The 22,301-nt window shown below is 45.7% G+C and overlaps 1 protein-coding gene across 3 annotated transcripts in view; it reads right to left on the bottom strand.

Moving 5' to 3' along the window:
• ints4 (integrator complex subunit 4) overlaps nt 1-22,301 on the bottom strand; it is an 81,365-nt gene that overhangs the window by 43,114 nt on the left and 15,950 nt on the right. For 2 of the 3 annotated variants that reach the window (XM_068033062.1, XM_068033065.1), the window contains exons 2-11: nt 21,260-21,457; nt 19,181-19,298; nt 17,792-17,898; nt 15,442-15,627; nt 13,077-13,127; nt 10,802-10,890; nt 10,390-10,510; nt 5,881-5,952; nt 4,167-4,341; nt 339-544 (exon numbers count right to left, since the gene is read on the bottom strand). In XM_068033062.1, coding sequence (XP_067889163.1) covers nt 339-544; nt 4,167-4,341; nt 5,881-5,952; nt 10,390-10,510; nt 10,802-10,890; nt 13,077-13,127; nt 15,442-15,627; nt 17,792-17,898; nt 19,181-19,298; nt 21,260-21,457 — 1,323 coding nt within the window. Of the gene's footprint in view, nt 1-338; nt 545-4,166; nt 4,342-5,880; nt 5,953-10,389; nt 10,511-10,801; nt 10,891-13,076; nt 13,128-15,441; nt 15,628-17,791; nt 17,899-19,180; nt 19,299-21,259; nt 21,458-22,301 lie in introns of those variants that run through there. The other variant, XM_068033064.1, reaches the window with a different exon arrangement.

Genomic DNA, 22,301 nt, shown 5'->3' with positions numbered 1-22,301 from the left:
ACAGATTTAAGGTTTAGGAGTTAAGATTTAAGAAGCAGTGGTGACATTGAGTTTTTTGTTATACAGTGAGTCATTATGATCTGGAATATGCTGCCTGAAAGGGAAGCAGATTCAATAGTAACTTTCAGGAGAGAATTGGATAAATACTTGACGAGAAAACATTTGCAAGGCTATGGGAAAAGAAGCAGAGGGAATGGGACTAATTGGGCAGCTCTTTCAAAAAGCCAGTACAAGCACGAAAGGGGACAAATGGCCTCCTTCTGTGCTGCATCATTCTATGATAGTGTGTGGTGCAAAGGGCACATGGAAGAAACAGGCTAAAAGTTAACAAAGATCACCTCCAGCACTGCCAGCACGGTGTCCAGCTGATCCTCCCGCAGTCGGATGTGACAGGAGATTTTGCGCAGAGCGTGTATCGACCCCAGCCTCACCTCCTCGATTTCGTCATTGAACATATCCACCAGAAAATCCAGGCACTTTTCAGCGAAAGACGCAGAGGCCTGAGCCAACATACAAAGCGATTCTACAGCTGCATTACGGACCTCTGCGGTTCAAAGAGCAAAAATACCCTATAAAACCATCGGAAAATTCAAAGTGTTCCGGAGAATGTTTAAATGAGATTCTGTGACCAAGACAAATCCTGCTATAGGTGTCAGCCTGGCTCAGTGGGTAGGTGTCAGCCTGGCTCAGAGTCAGAAGATTCAAATCCACTCCAGAGATTTGAGCACTTAATCAAAGTCAACATCCCCAGTGCAGTACTGAGGGAGCGCTGTACTGTTGGAGGTGCCGTGTTTCCGATGATATAATAATCCAAGGCCTTGCCTGCCCTCTCAGGTAGGTAAAAAAATCCCATGGCACTATTTACAAGAAGAGCAGGGTGGTTCAAGCCAATATTTATCCCTCAACCAACATCACAAAAACAGATTATCTGATCATTAGCACAATAGCTGTTTGTGGGAGCTTACTGTACACAACTTGGCTGTAGCGTTTCCTACATTACTACAGTGAGTACACTTTAAAAGTCTCTCATTGGCTGTAAAGCGCTTTAGAACGTCCTGAGGTCATGAAGGCACTATATAAAAGCAAGTTCTTTCTTGATCCTTCCTTTGCAGAGAGGAATGTGATCGGGCTGCCTGACCGCCCTTTTGGCCAGGGAATGAGGACCAGCTTTTTGAAGGGAAAGAAACTATATCAAAAAAAAAAGTTTCCTTTGAAAGCAATGAGATATCGACAGAGCGGCCTGGAGCTTTCTCCAGCTTGCACTGTATTTTCCAGTGTGACTCGTCCAAAGTTGGCCAAACCAGCCTAAAGGATCAAGGAGTTTCAAGTGCAGATCAAGTTTCCATGATCGTTTGAGCTGGTTTAAGAAAGCACTGTGATGGATGCTGGCCCCGACCACAAAACTGTTCACGTCCACAGACTGAACTAAACACCATGGCAAGTTTCCACTAATTGCTCCTGTTTCTGGGCCTTTGAGGAGGCTCTTTGCAATTAAGCTCATTTTTTTAGGCACAAGGACTCTATTAGGTTTTTACACTATTAAACCTTTTGAATATTAACAAGTATTTAATCTACTAAGAAACTGATCACCGTATATTAATGGAATTAGTAAATAGCTCTGTACGCTTCTTTAAAGTCATCTTCAGTTATTTAAAACCAAGTTCCTCACAGGTGGTGGAATCTTATTAAAAATCCTTATTTTTTTGTCATTAAACTTGTCAGCTCCATTAATGAAACTGCACCAGGTTTCTGCTCTTAAATTTATCAAGGAATACTTTTTAATGTAAAAGAAAACAATTACATTCTGGAGCGGTGGCCAATTGCGCTGGCTCATGGAAGATTTTGCATTTGGCAATATGCAAATAAGCTTAAACTTGAACAAAAAATTCAATTACGAAAAATAGTAAATTTCGCGCACAAATTGCCAATTATGCCCAAAGTACAAATGCAACCCCATTATCTAGGTCTATCTATTTTAATCTATTAAAATTTTTCTAACTTGCATACACATTTGCCATACACAAATACCTATATCCGCATTTGTATTGGAAGCTGCCTTGGTAAACTTCTCACTATTATTACACTCCCTCGCCAGTAGTGGTAGCGTAGACCGAGTTTTGTATCTTCAAGCTCTTCCTATACTATAACCAACTGTATTTACCAAATTTGATGGATATCTTTCCATTAAACCATTATTCATAATTTAAATATTAAATATAAGCACAGAATGCATGTCTTGAAGACGGGGCTTGAGTTAGTTCTACCACCCTAGTCAAATTATTCACTGTCCTTCTCTACTTTAACCATGCTTGATCTGAAGATTACAACTGCTCAAGACTCGCCATGAACAATGTCATGTAAGAGTGGCTAGGGGCATTTTCATGGAAACATACTCAAGAAGACAACTTTAAGGTGTTATTCGGAACATAGGAACTGGAGTAGGCCCACTCCAGCCTATTATGCCATTCAATGAGATTATGCCTGATCTCCACATCAACTCCATTCATTTGTCTTAGTTCCGTAAACCTTTCATACCCTTATCCAACAAAAATTTATCAATCGGTTTTGAAATTTTCAATTTACCCCCAACCTCAAATGTTTTGGTAGACAGAGTTCCAGATTTTCTCTACCCTTTGTGTGAAGAAGTGCTTCCTGACGTTGCCCCTGATTGGTCTAACTCTAATTTTAAGGTTATGCCTCCTTGTTCTGGACTTCCCCACCAGCGGGAATAGTTTCTCTCGATCTACCCTATCAACTCCTTTAATTATCTTAAACAGCTCAATTATATCACCCTTAATCTTCTAAACTCATGGGAATACAAGCCTAGTCTCTGCAACCTGTCCTCACAATTTAACCCATTTTAGCCCGGTATTGTTTTAGTGAATCTGTGCTGCACCGCAGGCACCACAGGCTAAAATATTCCTGAGGTGCGGGACCCAGAACCGAATGCAGTGCGGTGCAGAACGCCAACAATCCCTGTACCCACTGCTTCACGGCTAGTTCATGGAGGCTTGCCTCCTTGCCATACCCCATGCTTGTGAAGTGGTGACCCTCAAGCTATACATCACCAACTTTTTTTTATTCGTTCGTGGGATGCAGGCTTTGCTGGCTAGGCCAGCATTTATTGCCCATCCCTAATTGCATTTGAGAGGGTGGTGGTGAGCTGCCTTCTTGAACCGCTGCAGTCCTTGGGGTGTAGGGTCATTCACAGTGCTGTTGGAAAGGGAGTTCCAGGATTTTGACCCAGCGACAGTGAAGGAACGGTGATATAGTTCCAAGTCAGGATATTGTGTCGCTTAGCCCTGTCTATTGCACGCTGCTTCCGCTGTTTAGCATACAAGTAGTCCTGTGTTGTAGCTTCACCAGGCTGACATCTCATCTTTAGGCATACCTGGTGCAGCTCCTGAGATGTCCTCCTGCACTCTTCATTGAACCAGGGTTGGTCTCCTGGCTTGACGGTAATGGTAGAGTGGGGGATATGCCGAGCCATGAGGTTACAGATTGTGGTTGAGTACAATTCTGCTGCTGCTGATGGCCCACAGCGCCGCATGGATGCCCAGTTTTGAGTTGCTAGATCTGTTCAAAATCTATCTAACTTGTCTCCCTCTAATTGGAGAGGGATGCCTATGGTCCTTTGGGACTACGGCTAGCACAACAAGATCATCCACAGGATGCCTCAAATCGCTCAGAGCTAATGTATTACTTTTAAAGTGTAATCGTTGTTTTTACAGGCATAGCAAGGATCCACAAACAGCAAATGAATGAGAATGAATTAGACAGATTTATGTTTTATAAGGGAGTCAAGGGTTATGGGGCGGGGGAAGGAGGCAGGAAAGTGGAGTTAAGGCCACAATCAGATCAGCCATGATCTTATCGAATGGCGGTGCAGGCGCAAGGGCCGAATGGCCTACTCCTGCTTTATTTCTGAGTGATCAACTGAGCTATTCTTGGCGACATTGTCTGAGGTATGAAAGTTGACTAGGTCATGGGATCTTTTACATCCACTTCAGTTTAACATCTCAGCCAGAAGACAGCATTTCTGGCAATAACTTGCACTGATTTACCACCTTCATCATAGCAAAATGTCCCAAGCTGCTTCATAATCATTTCAACATGCTACGTGATAAACTCATTTTACAATCCGTGGGGAGGTTGGTCCTGCTCACCATACATCTCATCCTCTAACCCATGTACGAAGGCACCACAGGCCCCCGAGTTGATCAGATTGACCGTGTAGGTGTCTACCGCTTCTTTGGGAGCATCGTCACCCCACTTCCGGCCACTGGAGAACTCGCCCGAAGTGTACAGTTCCTTGGCTCGCTCATGGGCGCTGCGCTTTCTCTGCATGGGACAGGAGGGGGAGAATCAGAAAACCATAATTCAGAATACCCTCTGAGACTCATAAAATAATGATTCTACCAAGCAACGTACATTTAAATAGCTCCTTTCACATCCTCAGGCATAGCAAGGACTCAAAACAGAAAATGAATATGTGACCAAAGAAGCTATACTTGGTGACACTGCCTAGGGATTAATGTTGGTCAGTCCAGGGGATCTCTAATATGTATCTATGTTTAAAATCTCATGCAAAAAAATAATGTAGCAGTAACTTACAGCAATTTTTAATAGGCTGCATTTGCTGACAACACTACTACTAGGTGGCGCTGCAGTGGCACATGCGCAAACTAAAACGTCACAGTCTGCGACTTCAGGCAGCTGCCAGGAGTAAAGATGGCGCTGCTCAAATAATCACGCGAAGGCAACCTAACCTAAACACAATGGCAGGAGGGACAGAGCGAGCGGGCCGGGGTGGGGTTGGGGCAGCGGAGCGGACCAGGGACGTGGGGGGAAACGGAGTGGCCGGAAAGAGCGGAGCGGCTGGAGAGAGCAGCGAGTGGGGGGGGGGGGGGGGCGGAGCAGCCGGAAAGAGTGGAGCGGCCGGAGAGAGCAGCGAGGGGGGGGGAGCAGAGCGGCCGGAGAGAACAGAGAGGGGCGGCGGGGGGGGGGGGGGGGGAGCGGAGCTGAGTGGCCGAAAGAGATCAGCCAGAGAGAACAGTGAGGGCGGGGGGGTGCGGAACAGCCGAAGAGAACAGTGAGGGCGGGGGGTGCGGAACAGCCGGAGAGAACAGCAAGGGGGGGGGTAGTGGAGCGGCTGAAAGAGCAGAGCGAGTGGCCGGACAGAACAGGGAGGGGGGGAGCAGGGCAGCCGAAAGAGCGGAGCGGCCGGAGAAGGGGGGGGGGGGGGGGGGGCGCGGAGCTTGACGCATGGGTGAATACCCGTTGGCGTTGCATTGCTGTACGCGTAAAGCGCATGTGCAGAGTCCGAGCAGGCGCATTGCCCGAAGATACACAAATCATGTGATGACGTCATCGGCGCATGCGCTAACCAGTCTTGGCAAGTCGGAACGCAGCGCACAGGCAGAGAGCAGGAGCCCGTCTGCGCATCTTGGCGTAGCCTGATGACGTTGGTGACTGGCTGCGTTGTCAGGAATCACTTTGTTTTTAACACAGTAGAGCACCCCAAGCTGCTTCACAAAAGCGTAATTAAGACAAAGAAAATGACACCGAGCGAAAGGAGACATTTGAATAGATGACCAAAAGCTTGATCAAAAAGGTAGGTTTTAAGGTGTAGAGGTTTATGGAGGGAATTCCAAATCTTTGGGCTCAGGCAGCTAAAGACATAGCCATCAATGGTGGAGCAAAGGAAATCAGGGATGTAAAAGAGGGCAGAACTGGAGTAACGCAGAGATCTTGATGGCTATAGGGAGGGCAAGGCCATGAAGAGATTTGAAAACAAGGATGGGAATTTTACAAGAAATAATCTGCAAAATATGCGATATAAAAATACCAGAGAGGTCATTCAACTAAAGCATAACCCACCTTTAGATCTGACATCAATTTCTTATCAAGAGTCTGCTCCAGAAACTGTACACTGACTTGGTGCATGGATCCCTGAAATATAAGGAGGTGATTAGCAATAATGTTGTAAGTGCAACTGAGACAGAAACCAACAATAAGAGCCATTTATATAGCATCTAAAGAAAAGAAAACTGACATTTATATAGCGCTAGTCACAAACCCAGGACATCCCAAAGTGCTTTACAGCCAATGAAATAGTTTTGAACTGTTGCAATGCAGGAAACACAACAGCCGTTTTGTGCACAGCAAGCTTTCACAAACAGCACTGTGATAATGACCAGATAATTGATTTTAGTGATGCTGGTTGAGAGAGAAATATTGGCCAGGACACCGAGGAGAACTCCGTCGTGCTTCGAACTGACACAGCAGGATCTCCTCGCAGACCGCGTTAGGGAACTGGAGCTGGAGCTGGATGAACTTCGGATCATTCGGGAGGCGGAGGGGATTATTGACAGGAGTTATAGGGAGGCAGTCACACCTCAGGTAAAAGAAGTAGGTAGATGGGTTACCGTCAGGGGAAGGAAAGGGAACCAGCAGGCAGTGCAGGGATCCCCTGTGGCCGTTTCCCTCAACAACAGGTATACCGTTTTGGATACTGTTGGGGGGGACGACTTACCAGGGGTAAGCAATGGGGTGCAGGTCTCTGGCACAGAGTCTGTCCCTGTTGCTCAGAAGGGAAAAGGGAAGAGGAGCAGAGCATTAGTCATTGGGGACTCCATAGTTAGGGGAACAGATAGGAGGTTCTGTGGGAACGAGAGAGACTCACGGTTGGTGTGTTGCCTCCCAGGTGCCAGGGTACGTGATGTCTCCGATCGTGTTTTTGGGATCCTTAAGGGGGAGGGGGAGCACCCCCAAGTCGTGGTCCACATAGGCACCAACGACATAGGTAGGAAGAGAGATGGGGATTTAAGGCAGAAATTCAGGGAGCTAGGGTGGAAGCTTAGAGCGAGAACAACCAGAGTTGTTATCTCTGGGTTGTTGCCTGTGCCACGTGCTAGCGAAGAGAGGAATAGGGAGAGAGAGGAGTTGAACACGTGGCTGCAGGGATGGTGTAGGAGGGAGGGTTTTGGTTTCCTGGATAATTGGGGCTCTTTCTGGGGTAGGTGGGACCTCTACAAACAGGATGGTCTTCACCTGAACCAGAGGGGTACCAATATCCTGGGGGGGAGATTTGTTAGTGCTCTTCGGGGGGGTTTAAACTAAATCAGCAGGGGAATGGGAACCTAAATTGCAGTGCCAGTGTACAGGCTGTTGAGAGTAGTGAGGTAGGGGATAAGGTTCCAGGGACGCAAGAGGGCACTGGCAAGCAAGAACTTGGTTTAAAGTGTGTCTACTTCAACGCCAGGAGCATCCGGAATAAGGTGGGTGAGCTTGCAGCATGGGTTGGTACCTGGGATCCTGATGTTGTGGCCATTTCGGAGACATGGGTAGAGCAGGGGCAGGAATGGATGTTGCAGGTTCCGGGATTTAGATGTTTCAGAAAGAACAGAGAAGAGGGTAAAAGAGGGGGGGGTGTGGCATTGTTAATCAAGGAAAGTATTACAGCGGCAGAAAGGACGTTTGAGGACTCGTCTACTGAGGTAGTATGGGCCGAGGTTAGAAACAGGAGAGGAGAGGTCACCCTGTTGGGAGTTTTCTATAGACCTCCGAATAGTTCCAGAGATGTAGAGGAAAGGATAGCGAAGATGATTCTCGACAGGAGCGAGAGTAACAGGGTAGTGGTTATGGGGGACTTTAACTTTCCAAATATTGACTGGAAATACTATAGTTCGAGTACTTTAGATGGGTCTGTTTTTGTCCAGTGTGTGCAGGAGGGTTTTCTGACACAGTATGTGGACAGGCCAACCAGGGGCGATGCCACATTGGATTTGGTACTGGGTAATGAACCCGGCCAGGTGTTCGATTTAGATGTAGGTGAGCACTTTGGCGATAGTGATCACAATTCGGTTAGGTTTACCTTAGCGATGGGCAGGGACAGGTATATACCGCAGGGCAAGAATTATAGCTGGGGGAAAGGAAATTATGACGCGATTAGGCAAGATTTAGGATGTGTAGGATGGGGAAGGAAACTGCAGGGGATGGGCACAAACGAAATGTGGAGCTTATTCAAGGAGCAGCAAATGCGTGTCCTTGATAAGTATGTACCTGTCAGGCAGGGAGGAAGTTGTCGAGCAAGGGAGCCGTGGTTTACTCAAGAAGTTGAAGCGCTTGTCAAGAGGAAGAGGGCGGCTTATGTTAGGATGAGACGTGAAGGCTCAGTTAGGGCGCTTGAGAGTTACAAGCTAGCCAGGAAGGATCTAAAGGGAGGGCTAAGAAGAGCAAGGAGAGGACACGAGAAGTCGTTGGCGGATAGGATCAAAGAAAACCCTAAGGCTTTCTATAGGTATATCAGGAATAAACGAATGATAAGAGTTAGAACAGGGCCAATCAAGGATAGTAGTGGGAAGTTGTGTGCGGAATCAGAGGAGATAGGGGAAGCGTTAAATGAATATTTTTCGTCAGTATTTACAGTAGAGAAAGAAAATGTTGCCGAGGAGATTACTGAGATACAGCCTACTAGGCTAGATGGGATTGAGATTCACAAGGAGGAGGTGTTAGCAATTTTGGAAAGAGTGAAAATAGATAAGTCCCCTGGGCCAGATGGGATTTATCCTAGGATTCTCTGGGAAGCCAGGGAGGAGATTGCAGAGCCGTTGTTGTTGATCTTCAAGTCGTCATTGTCGACAGGAATAGTGCCGGAGGACTGGAGGATAGCAAATGTTGTCCCCTTGTTCAAGAAGGGGAGTAGAGACAGCCCTGGTAATTATAGACCTGTGAGCCTTACTTCGGTTGTGGGTAAAATGTTGGAAAAGGTTATAAGAGACAGGATTTATAATCATCTTGAAAAGAATAAGTTCATTTGCGATAGTCAGCACGGTTTTGTGAAAGGTAGGTCGTGCCTCACAAACCTTATTGAGTTTTTCGAGAAGGTGACCAAACAGGTGGATGAGGGTAAAGCCGTGGATGTGGTGTATATGGATTTCAGTAAGGCGTTTGATAAGGTTCCCCACGGTAGGCTATTGCAGAAAATACGCAAGTATGGGGTTGAAGGTGATTTAGAGCTTTGGATCAGAAATTGGCTAGCTGAAAGAAGACAGAGGGTGGTGGTTGATGGCAAATGTTCATCCTGGAGTTTAGTTACTAGTGGTGTACCGCAAGGTTCTGTTTTGGGGCCACTGCTGTTTGTCATTTTTATAAACGACCTGGATGAGGGTGTAGAAGGGTGGGTTAGTAAATTTGCGGATGACACGAAGGTCGGTGGAGTTGTGGATAGTGTCGAAGGGTGTTGTAGGGTACAGAGGGACATAGATAGGCTGCAGAGCTGGGCTGAGAGATGGCAAATGGAGTTTAATGCGGAGAAGTGTGAGGTGATTCACTTTGGAAGGAGTAACAGCAATGCAGAGTACTGGGCTAATGGGAAGATTCTTGGTAGTGTAGATGAGCAGAGAGATCTTGGTATCCAGGTACATAAATCCCTGAAAGTTGCTACCCAGGTTAATAGGGCTGTTAAGAAGGCATATGGTGTGTTAGCCTTTATTAGTAGGGGGATCGAGTTTCAGAGCCACGGGGTCATGATGCAGCTGTACAAAACTCTGGTGAGGCCGCACCTGGAGTATTGCGTGCAGTTCTGGTCACCGCATTATAGGAAGGATGTCGAAGCTTTGGAAAGGGTGCAGAGGAGATTTACTAGGATGTTGCCTGGTATGGAAGGAAGGTCTTACGAGGAAAGGCTGAGGGACTTGGGGTTGTTTTCGTTAGAGAGAAGGAGGAGGAGAGGTGACTTAATAGAGACATACAAGATAATCAGAGGGTTAGATAGGGTGGATAGTGAGAGTCTTTTTCCACGGATGAGGATGGCAAACACGAGGGGACATAGCTTTAAGTTGAGGGGTGAAAGATATAAGACAGATGTCAGAGGTAGTTTCTTTACGCAGAGAGTAGTAGGGGCGTGGAACGCCCTGCCTGCAACAGTAATAGACTCGCCAACTTTAAGGGCATTTAAGTGGTCATTGGATAGACATATGGATGTAAATGGAATAGTGTAGGTCAGATGATCGGCGCAACATCGAGGGCCGAAGGGCCTGTACTGCGCTGTAATATTCTAATTCTAATTCTAATTCTAATTTTATATCAACTACAGAGGGCAGAAGGAGGCCTTGGTTTAAAGTTTCATCCAAAAGACAGCACCTCCAGCAGTGCAGCACTCCCACAGTACTGCACAAGGAGTATCAAACTTCTGGAGTGAGACTTAAACCCACAATTTTCTGACTCACAGCAAGAGAGCTCCCAACTGAACCTTGCTCATCAAGGACAGGGGTTAAGAGAAGAGACTTTATAAGACAAAGGACAAGTACAGCAAAGGGCGCAGGACTTAACGTAATGATTAATTATTGCTTAGCACTGCTGGATGGTCATGGAGATAAAACCTACCAACAGTTTGGCTGCTTGCACTCTCACTAACCAGGATCCATCATTCACCATGTGACAAACCTTTCCGAAAGCATCATCGACCAGCCGAATTTCCTCATTGGATGACGGAATAGGGACTATACTAAAGAAATGGAGACAGTCACATGAAAATAGGGACACTGTGTACCAAGCCCGGAAGTCCCAGAAAGACCCCACCACTTTCCCCCAACCACCAACCAGCCCTTGGTCAAAGTTGAATTTTTCCCCAATTGACAGCAATTAGTTACTAATGTACACCTTACTTGATGTAGAGTACGTCCATTGTCTACAGATCCCACATCGTTTTGAGGAGCATCAGGCTGGGATTTCAGCGCAGGAGCCGGGCCTAAATCTACCATCTTATTCAAATACGCCTTAACGCAGCAACACTAACCTGTCAGGGTACAGCTGGCTGAGGACCCACACGAGCTGCACGGCCACAGAGCGCACTTGCTCATAGTCGTCTGACAAAGCCTTGCAAGCCTTTGGGAAAGGAACCGGATAAAAGAAACAAAATGGTCATTGTTATTTGTGGTCTACAGTAACTTGCATTGATATACATGTATAGAACATAGAACAGTACAGCACAGTACAGGTCCTTCGGCCCACGATGTTGTGCCGAACCTTTAACCTACTCTAAGATCAAACTACCTACCTACCCTTCATTCTACTATCATCCATGTACCTATCCAAGAGTCGCTTAAATGTCCCTAATGTATCTGCTTCTACTACCACCGCTGGCAGCGCATTCCACGCACCCACCACTCTCTGTGTAAAGAACCTACCTCTGACATCTCCCTGAAACCTTCCTCCAATCACCTTAAAATTATGACCCCTGGTGATAGCCCTTTCCGCCCTGGGAAAAAGTCTCTGGCTATCCACTCTATCTATGCCTCTCATCATCTTTACCCATCTATCAAGTCACCTCTCATCCTTCTCCACTCCAATGAGAAAAGCCCTAGCTCCCTCAATCTTTCTTCGTAGGACATGCCCTCCAGTCCAGGCAGCATCCTGGTAAATCTCCTCTGCACCCTCTCTAAAGCTTCCACATCCTTCCTATAATGAGGCGACCAGAACTGAACACAATATTCCAAGTGTGGTCTAACCAGGGCCTTATAGAGCTGCAGCATAACCTCGCGGCTCTTAAACTCAATGCCCCTGTTAATGAAAGCCAACACACCATACGCCTTCTTAACAACCCTATCAACTTGGGTGGCAACTTTGAGCGATCTATGGACATGGACCCCAAGATCCCTCTGTTCCTCCACACTACCAAGAAACGTAGTAAATTTCCAAAGGCGCTGCAGAAGGGTATAATCAGACAGATTCTGACATGGCTAAAGAATGAGGTATCGGTTAAAGAGGTAGATTTCAAAGAACGTCTTAAAGGAGGAGAGGTAGAGAGATGGAGGGGTTTAGGGAGGGAATTCCAGAATTTAGGACCCAGGCAGCTCTAGGCACGGCTACCAATAGTGGAGTGGTTAAAATCAAGGATGCATAAGGCAGAATTGAAGGAGCCCAGAGATCTTGGATGGTTGTCGGGCTGGAGGAGGTTACAGAAATCGGGAAAGGAGAGGCCAAGGAAGGATTTGAAAACAAGAATAAGAATTTGAAATTAAAACTTATTCCATCTTACAAACAAGAACAGACGGTTCCCCAGGCTCTGGTAATCTTCTGCTGCCTCACCCAAGGGGTCATCCTTCACATAAGAGCTGAACCAATCTGTGTCAGCAGAATACAACTGTGACAGGCAGAGACAGCAGGAATGGTGGGGGTGGGGGGGGAACGTGGGGGGAAGCAGCCTGTGTCCATGCACATCTGTTTTCCAGCTGGGGCTCTCTGGATAACCATCAGAAGTGGGTAAGTTGGCTGATTTCCCTCCCAGCACGACAAAACTCCACTCCAGCCAAAGGGTACTGAGTCAAACCACAGAACCCCTACCTGATCCTTGCTGAGATCAGCTACCTCTGCACAGGTGAGCCATCAGTTTTCCTCACCGATTCCCTGCACAGCTCTAGTAGGAAAGTTTTGGTTTGCATGGTGTTGGCATGTAAAAGACCAGAAAGCTGGGGGCTCAGTCCCAAGCCCACTTATAGGGAAGGCAGGGTGCTGCACGAGGTTACACTGCCGAATGGGTGGGGTGGGACCTTTCCTTTTCACCCTTCTTTCTGTATATTCCCACACCACACAACATTTAGATGCTATTTAGAATCATACAGCACAGGAGGCCACTTGGCCCATCTGCCTGTGCCAGCTTTTTGAAAGTGCTATTCAGTTAGTCCCACTCTTCCCCCATAGCCCTGTTTTTATTCAATTCCCTTTGGAAAGGTTTTTAATCCATTTCGACCAGTTATCTTGGCTGTGTACTTCATATCATAACAACTCACTATGCAAAAATGTTTACCAAAGATGCTTTTGGTGCTTTTGCCAATTATTTTAAATCTTTGTCTTCTGGTAACTAACCCTCCTGCCAATGGAAAGGTTTTTTCCTATTTCCACTTATCAAAACCCCTCATGATTTTGAACACCTCTATTAAATCTCCCCTTAACTTCTCTGTTCTAAGGAGAAAAATCCCAGATTCTCCAGTCCCTCCACATAACTGAAGTCCCCTCAAGCCTTCTGGCAAATCTCTTCCACATCCTCTCCGAGGTTTTTGTGACATCTTTACCTGACAGTAGATGATCTGCTGTAACTTCATTCCCCTTTCGTGTAGCTGCAACTAGGACAAAGCACAAAAAACGCACTAATTCTCAGCAGAGCAGCTTAATAGACAGGTCGCAGATGTATTGTAACTATTACATTGTGGTCTGCCCTATCATGAGCAGAAGGGAATGCAGATTGACAAGTGACCACCCAGATGAACGTTGTTATCACAGACTTCTCTCCCACGTAGCCTGTTGAATTTGAAGTTGCATTAATATACAAGACTTTTCAAGATCACCGGATGTCTCAAAGCGCTTTGCAGCCAACAAAATGCTCTTTTTGAAGTTTAGTCACTGTTGTAATGTCGGAAATGCAGCAGTCTATTGGTGCACAGCAAGCTTCCACACACTGCAACGTGATAATGAGATCATCTTTCTTTGTGATGTTGATTCAGTGACAAATATTGACCCTGCTCTGCTCCGAAATAGTGTTACGGGATCTTTTATGTCCACCTGAAAGGGCAGACAGGGCCTCAGTTTAACGTTGCACCCGAAAAACGCTATCTCTAACAGTGCCGCACTCCTGCGGCACTGCACTGGACTGTCAGCCTCAATTTTTGTGCTGAGTAAAAGCAAAGTATCAAAAGCAAACTATAACTGCAAGTCAGTCCATTTTCTAGACTGTGGGAGACACATCCATGCTGCCTGATAACCAGACGATATTGCACACTGTTGGGCAAAGAAACATTGGATCGACTATCCTGCTTCATGAGTGAATAGCGGATGTAAAGACAGGTTTTTTTTATCTCCCCAACTATCATATCTTTCCCCCTCCTCCAGTCCTGAAAAAGCAGCTTACCTCTGCTATTTCACCCAAATGCGCATTCATCACGTCTTGGGAGCGAGTGTTGTCAGGCTATTTCTGCCCTATCGTGAGCAGAAAGGAATGCAGACTGACAAGTCACTAGAGAACATTGTTATCACAGACTTCCCTCCCACATGAGGCGGTGGCGCAGTGGTAATGTCACTGGACTAATACAGAGGCCCAGGCTAATAGTCTGGGGAGATGGGTTCGAATCACACCACGGCAGGTGGTGAAATGTGAATTCAATTAATAAAATCTGGAATTAAAAACTGGTCTAATGGCGACCATGAAACCCTTGTCAATTGTTGTAAAAACCCATCTGGTTCACTAATGTCCTTTAGGGAAGGAAATCTGCCGTCCCTACCTGTCTGGCCTACATGTGACTGACTCTTAAATGCCCTCTGAAATGACCTAGCAAGCCACTCAGTTGTATCAAACCACTACAAGGTGTAAGAAAAGAAACTAAATCGGTCGGACCACCCGGCATCGAACGAGGCAGTGGAAAAGACAACATCAAACCCAGCCCTGTCAACCCTGCAAAGTCCTCCTTACTAACATCTGGGGGCTTGTGCCAAAATTGGGAAAGCTGTCCCACAGACTAGTCAAGAAACAGTTGATACAGTGAGACTCATGGAATCATACCTTACAGACAATGTCCCAGACATCACCATCCCTGGGTGTGTGTTGTCCCTCCGGCAGGACAGACCCACCAGAGGTGGGTATACAGTCGGGAGGGAGTTGCTCTGGGAGTCAACATTGACGCCGGACCCCATAAAGTCTCATGGCATCAGGTCAGACATGGCTGATTACCACCTACTGCTCCCCCCACCCCTCAGCTGATGAATCAGTGATTCTCCATGTTAAACACTACTTGGAAGAAGCACTGAGTGTAGCAAGGGCACAGAATGCACTCTGAGTGGGGGACTTCAATGTCCATCACCAACAGTGGCTCGGTAGCACCACTACTGACCGAGCTGGCAAAGTTCTACAGGACATAACTGCTAGAGTGGGGCTGCAGCAGATAGTGAGGGAACCAACAAGCAGGAAAATCCTACTTGACCTCGTCCTCACCAATCTACCTGTCGCAGTCAACTTGTACACAGCAAGATCCCACAAACAGAGATGTGGGAATGACCAGAAAATCTGTTTTTGTGATGTTCATTTTTTAGGGATAAATATTGGCCCGAACACAGGCGAGAGCTTCCCTGCTCCTCTTTGAAATATGCCAAGGTACCTTTTACGTCCATCTGAGAGAAGACATGTGTCAGTTTAACATCTCAGCCGAAAAACGACTCCTGCAACACTGCAGTACTCTTTCAGTACTCTACTGGGAGAATCAGCCTAGATTATGTGCTCAAGTTTCTGAAGTGGGATTTGAACTTACAACCTCCTGACTCAGATGCCAGAATGCTATCCACTGAACCGTGGTTGACACATAAAAAGTAATTAATTATTTCAGGTTTGTCTGACTTGATTATCTGCTGAGTGTGCACTGAACTGTAGGCCGCACAGTAATCCAAGCTCACCATGGCTTTCATTGCCGCTGTTCGAACACGAGGATCCTGGTCGGTGAAGGAGTCACTGATGATCTTCTGCACGTCTCTGGCAGTAAGGTTTTCCAGCTCTTTCACTGCCGGCTTATCCAGGGACCCCAGGCAACCGATCAGCTGCAAGCATTTATTCCGCACCACGTGGGACGTGTCCGCTAAGTGCTGAATATTGTCAAGAAAAGAAACACTGAAGTTACACAGAATGCAAAAAAAATGACGAGCATTTATATAGCGCCTTTCACAAAGCTGGGTGTTCCAAAATGCTTTACAGCCAATAAAGCAGTTCTGAAGTGCAATCGCTGCTGCAACATAGGAATCATGGCACCCAATCCTCACACAGCAAGCTCCCAAAAATAGCAATGTGACAATCACCAGATACTCTATTTTACTTCTTGGTTGAGGGATAAATATTGGTCAGAACAGCAGGGAGAACGCCTCTGCTCGTCTTCAAAATATTGACCGACAGATAAGAATGTAAGAAATAGGACCAGAAGGAGGCCATTTGGCCCCTTGAGGAGGCTCCACCATTCAATGAGATCATGATTGTCCTTCTATCACTTTCCCGCCCGCTCCCATATCCCTCGATTCCATTAGTGGTCAAAAATCTATCGATCTCAGTCTTGAATATTCTCAACAACTGAGCATCCACAGCTGGGGTAGAGAATTCCAAAGTTTCACAACTCTGAGTGAAGATGTCTCTCCTCATCTCAGTCCTAAATGGCCAACTCCTTATGCTGAGACTGTGACCCCTAGTTCTAGACTGTCCAGTCAGCGGAAACAGCCTCTCTGCATCTACCCTGTCAAGCCCTCTGAGAATTTTACATTTTTCTTTTAAGCTCTGGGGAACATAGGCCCATTCTACCCAATCTCTCCTCATAGGACGGCCCGCTCCATCCCAGCAATCAATCAAGTGAAACTTTGCTGCATCCCCTCTAAGGCAAGTATATCCTTCCTTAGGTAAGGAGACCAAAACAAAAAGAAATCATAGACTCTCACAGCAAAGAAGGAGGCCATTCGACTCATTGGGCCTATGCTGACTCTCCAAAAGAGCGATCCAATTAGTTATGCTGCCTCGCTCTTTCTACATAGCCCTGCACATTATTCCCTTTCAAGTATTCATCTAACTCCCCTTTGAAAGTGATTCCTAAACCTGCTTCCACTACCCTTTCAAGTACTGTGTTCCAGATGATAACAACTCATTTATTTATTTAGAGATACAGCACTGAAACAGGCCCTTCGGCCCAACGAGTCTGTGCCGACCATTAACCACCCATTTATACTAATCCTACACTAATACCATATTCCTACCACATCCTCACCTGTCCCTATATTCCCCAACCACCTACCTATACTAGGGGCAATTTTATAATGGCCAATTTACCTATCAACCTGCAAGTCTTTGGTTGTGGGAGGAAACCGGAGCACCCGGAGGAAACCCACGCAGACACAGGGAGAACTTGCAAACTCCACACAGGCAGTACCCAGAATTGAACCCGGGTCGCTGGAGCTGTGAGGCTGCGATGCTAACCACTGCGCCACTGTGCCGCATTAAAAATATTACCTGCAGCTTGCCTATGGTCCTTTTGTCAATTACCTTAAAGATTTGTAAAATAAACAGAAATATGTATTTACTAGTGACAGTTTTTAAAAATTCATTCACGTGTTGTAGGCATCGCTGGTATTTGCCACCCATCGTTAATTTGGCACAACTGAGTGGCTTACAGGCCACTGAAGAGATCTGTTAGGAGTCAATCATGTTTGGTGTGGGACTTGAGTTACGTTTAGGTCCAGACCAGATAATGTTGGCAGGTTTCCTTCCTTAAAGGGACAAGCAGCTTGGTTTTTATGACAATCTGACAACACAATTAGATCGGTTTCTGGAGAAAAGGAATCAATATGGTGCATCCCCAATTTTAGTCGCTCTGTCACTGATGGCCATGCTTCAGCTGCCTAGGCTCTAACCTCTGGAATTCTCTCTCTCTCCATCTCCCTATCGCTCTCTCCTCCTTTAAGATGCTCCTTAAAACCTAAATCGTTGACCAAGCCTTCGGGTCAGCTGTCATAATATCTCCTTACGTGGTTCAGTGCCAAATTTTGCTTTATAATGCTCCTTTGAAACATCTTGGGACGTTTTATTACACTAAAAGCACCATATAAATGAATGCTGTTGTTTTAAAGGGATGGGATTGGTGGGTTTAATCTAGCTAAGAGGGATGGCGATGATGGGCTTTTCCTGTTCCAAAAGTACTTCTATAGATAGTCCCCCAGAAATAGTTCCCTGCCAATAACCAGGGAAATCAGAAGTAAACAAACAACCGTTTCCTACCTTACATCCAATCTCAACCAAACGGAAGCTAAGAGGCAGGTTGTCCTGCAGCTGAATGCCAATCACCAAAATGGTGTCCAGTAACTGGGCGAGGACATGGTGAGACTCTGCAACAAGACAGCACATTTAAAAGCAAATACCCAAAACATGGGCAGCCTATATTCTAATCTTGCACTTCCAAAAGCAATTTGAGATTTTGCTTCCCCCCTCCCCGCCCCCGATAGCCATTAGTACTTTCCCCCTGGTTTTGATACCTACTCCCAGATAAAGGTCGCAAAAGAAAATAGTGTTGTTGAAATACCAGAAAATGCTCTACCTAACAAAATTTTAAAAAAAAATTTCCTTGGGATGTGGGCATCACTGTCAAGGCTGGCATTTATTGACCAGCTGTCCCTTGGTGAGCCGCCTTTTTGAACCGGTGTGGTCCCTGTGGTGAAGATACTCCCACTGTGGACTTACATCAGGAATTCCAGGATTCTGATCCAGCAAGCATGAAGAAACAGTCGATATGAGTCCCAAATCCTATTCTGAACCAGTAACATCCCACAAAACAGCAGTGAGTTGTATTTTTTTGGTGATGATGTTTAAGAAAAGAATATTGATGTGGTCACTGAAAGGGCACTCAGCTTTTCTTTTAACAGTTCCATGGGATCTTCAATCCCCACCAGAACAGGCAGGAAGAGTCTCAGGTTGACGTCTCATCTGAAGGATTGACAACACAATGTGTCCTCAGTTGAACTGAATTTCCAAGTCTCGAAGGCTTCATGTTTCCTCCCATCTAATGGTCCAAGTTTATGGGGCAGAAATAATTGTAAAATTAACTTCTCTTCTCAAATCATTTATCTGTCCCATAAGGCCTGTATGTTTACTTGGGCTAAAGAGGATAATGCACATGTGCGAGAACGTTTTTTAGTTAGTTAACAGCACTCTTACTTCTTGAGTCAGAAGGCTGTGAGTCCCACTCCAGAGTATTAATCACAAAATATAAACTGACACACCCAGAGCAGTGCTGCACTGTCTGAAGTGCCGTCTTCAGATGAGACGTTAAACAGAGGCCCCAGCTGCCTTCTCAAGTGAATATAAAAGATCCAACAGAACTATAGAAGAGCAGGGAAGCTCTCCCAAGTGTCCTGGCCAATATTTAATCCCTCAACCAACATACTAGTTGGGTTTTTCGACAATCTGACAGTTTCAAGGTCATGTAATATTATCAGCCAGCTTTTCTTTTATTTATACTGAAATCAAATTCTCACTCTGCCATGGTGTAATCTGAATTCATGTTTTCTGTGTTACTAGTTCAGTAACAGAACTAAACTACCATACCCAAGAATGTCTGGCTGTGTAGTTTCAGCATTCAGTTTTCGCTAATATTCTGCATTCAAGACTTACTTTCGTTGTTAAGGGCGACAATGACATCATCTATGATGCAGTCAGCTACAAAACCTGAAGTTTTTGACAGCAACCCGATCAAAGAAGCAATCTTCAGCCTGACCGAGCTCTCGTTCTCCTGTAATGGAAATGCAGATGTCAGCAAAGGAACATCCATGCTCTTAGCTCTGCCCTTACAAATGAACAGCAACCCACATTTATATAGCATCTTTAAACTGGAAAACATCTCAAGGTGCTTCACAGGGGCACCATCAAACAAAAATTGACACCTAGACAACAAAGGATCAAGGCTGAGCTTTTACATCAACCCCACCTTCTCGTCCTAACCCCATATCTCTTTGTGCCCAAAAACCTATCGCTTTCAGTCTGAAATCTCTCAATGACTGAGTATTCACAGCTCTCTGGGGGTAGAGAATTCCAAAGGATAACAACACTCTGAGTGAAGAAATTTTTCATCTCAGTCCTAAATGACCAACTCCTTATTCTGAGATTATAACCCCGAGCTCTAGACTCTGGATGGAGAAAAAGACAATGAGCTCTCAAAGCCTGACTGATGGCCGGAAAAGGTATGCAATGCCATCACTCATTCACTATTTCACCAAGCTTCAGTACAAAGTGGCAATGTCTGATGATACTGCGGTACTGGCCTACAAACAGAAAAATTTTGAATAAACACCCCATTATGCCTGAAACTGGCAGAACTTTTAAAATGGTTTACAGCACAAAAACAGGCCATTCGGCCCATCTGGTCCTTGCTGGAGTCTATGCTCCACATGAACCTATTCCCACCTCTCTTCATCTCACCCCATCAGCATATCCTTCTATTCCTTTCTCCCTCATGTTCATCCAGCGTCACTTCAAATGCAATTCAGGTAACTGCACTTTAAACAAGGTCCAAAGGGCTTACTGAATTGGCTGAAATAGGTGGTCTGCTTAATATGCTTCAAGTGGCACCTTTGAAATGGTGACGGAAAATGATTAGTGTTAATTACATAGAATTTACAGCACAGAAACAGGCCATTCAGCCTGTGTTCGCATTTATACTCCACGAGTCTCCTCCCATTCCATCTACTTCAGCATATTTTTCTATTTCCTTTCTCTTATGTACTCATCTATTTTTCTTCTGAAACAAAAACTTGCATTTCCATACTGCCTTTAACATAGTAAAACGCCCCAAGTCCCTACACATGAGCAATAAAAACGCATTTAACATTGAAGCCCCATAAGGCGACATTAAGACGGGTGACCAAATACCTGGTCAAAAAGATAGGTTTTAAGGACCATCTTAAAGGAGGAAAGAGAAGCAGAGAGTCAGAGGGGTTTAAGGAGAGAATTTCAGAACTTAGGGCTCAAGAGCAGGGAGGCGGTGGCGTACTGGTATTGTCAGTGGACTATAACCCAGAAACCCAGGTATTGCTCTGGGGACATGGGTTCGAATCCCACCAAAGCAGAAGGTGGAATTTGAATTCAATTAATAAATCTGGAATTTAAAAGCTAGTCTAATGATGGCCATGAAACCATTGTCAATTGTTGTAAAAACCCATCTGGTTCACTAATGTCCTTTAGGGAAGGAAATCTGCTGTCCTTACCTGGTCTGGCCTACATGTGATTCCAGATCCACAGCAATGTGGTTGACTCTTACATGCCCTCGAAATGGCCTAGCAAGCCACTCAGTTCGAGGGCAATTAGGGATGGGCAATAAATGTTGGCCTGGCCTGCGACGCCCACATCCCATGAAAGAATTTTTTAAAAAGCAGTTAAAGGCAAGGCCGCCAATGCTGGAGCGATGAAAACAGGGAATGCGCAAGATGCCAGAATTGGAGGAGTGAGAAGATCTCGGAGGGTTTTCGGGCTGGAGGAGGTAACAGGGATAGAAAGGGGGCGAGGCCATGGCGGGGGGGGGGGGGTGGTTTTGAACACGAGACTGAGAATTTTAAAATGGAGGCATTGCAGACGAGAAGCCAGTGTAGGTCGGCGGGTACGGGGGATGACGGGTGAACAGGAACTGTGTGAGAAACTGCCTGATTACAGACGGTTACCCATCATAAGCAGGGTGGCATAAAATAGTGGCAACCATACCTTATAGTAATGGTCCAGGAGGATACGAACGACTCCCTCCACACTCTCTGCTTCCACAGGCTTCTTCGCAAACTGCAGCAGGTATTGCAGGGCTTCGGTAGGGTTTGTGGATTTGCACAGGTCAATGTGGAGGGCTGCCGATTTGCTCGGTTTTGTCAATCGGAGTTTCTTGGCCGGAATCTCTTCGTGTGGCTGTTGCTACATTTGGAGAGAGAAAAAATATAGATTCAGGTCAACAAAACTGTACAATGGCTTAACATATGGAGCCCAACAAGTTCAGCTTCTCCAGTTTTATAAAATCATAGAATGATACAGCTCAGAAGGAGGCCATTCAGCCCATTGTGCCTGTGCTGGCTCTTTGAAAGAGCTAGCCAATTAGTTCCACTTCCCTCTTTTTTCCCTGTAGCCCTGTACTTTTCTCCCCCTTCAAATATTTATCCAATTCTCTTCTGAAAGTTACCAATGAATCTGCTTCCACCGCCCTTTCAGGCAGCGCATTCCAGGTCACAACAACTCGTTGCATCAAAAATATTCTCCTATCTCACCTCTGGTTCTTTTGCCATTATCTTAAACACTTGTGAACACAATCATTATCGCAAATTTCAGAATGCATTTTCATGACTGTTAAGCCATTACATAGAGATGTTTCCAGTTATGGGAGATTCCAAAATGAGGGGTAGATAAGGTAGATAAGTCCCCAAGGTCTGATGGGATCTACCCCAGAATACTAAGGGAGGCAAGGGAAGAAATTGCTGGGGCCTTGACAGAAATCTTTGCATCCTCATTGGCTACAGGTGAGGTCCCAGAGGACTGGAGAATAACCAATGTTGCTCCTTTGTTTAAGAAGGGTAGCAAGGATAATCCAGGAAATTATAGGCCGGTGAGCCTTATGTCAGTGGTAGGGAAATTATTAGAGAGGATTCTTCGGGACAGGATTTACTCCCATTTGGAAACAAACAAACTTATTAGCGAGAGACAGCATGGTTTTGTGAAGGGGAGGTTGTGTCTTACTAATTTGATTTAGTTTTTTGAGGAAGTGACG

This window comes from Heterodontus francisci, chromosome 6, assembly GCF_036365525.1.
Source record: "Heterodontus francisci isolate sHetFra1 chromosome 6, sHetFra1.hap1, whole genome shotgun sequence".
Taxonomy (NCBI): Eukaryota; Metazoa; Chordata; class Chondrichthyes; order Heterodontiformes; family Heterodontidae; genus Heterodontus; species Heterodontus francisci.
This window is presented reverse-complemented; position numbering and strand designations above follow the sequence as displayed.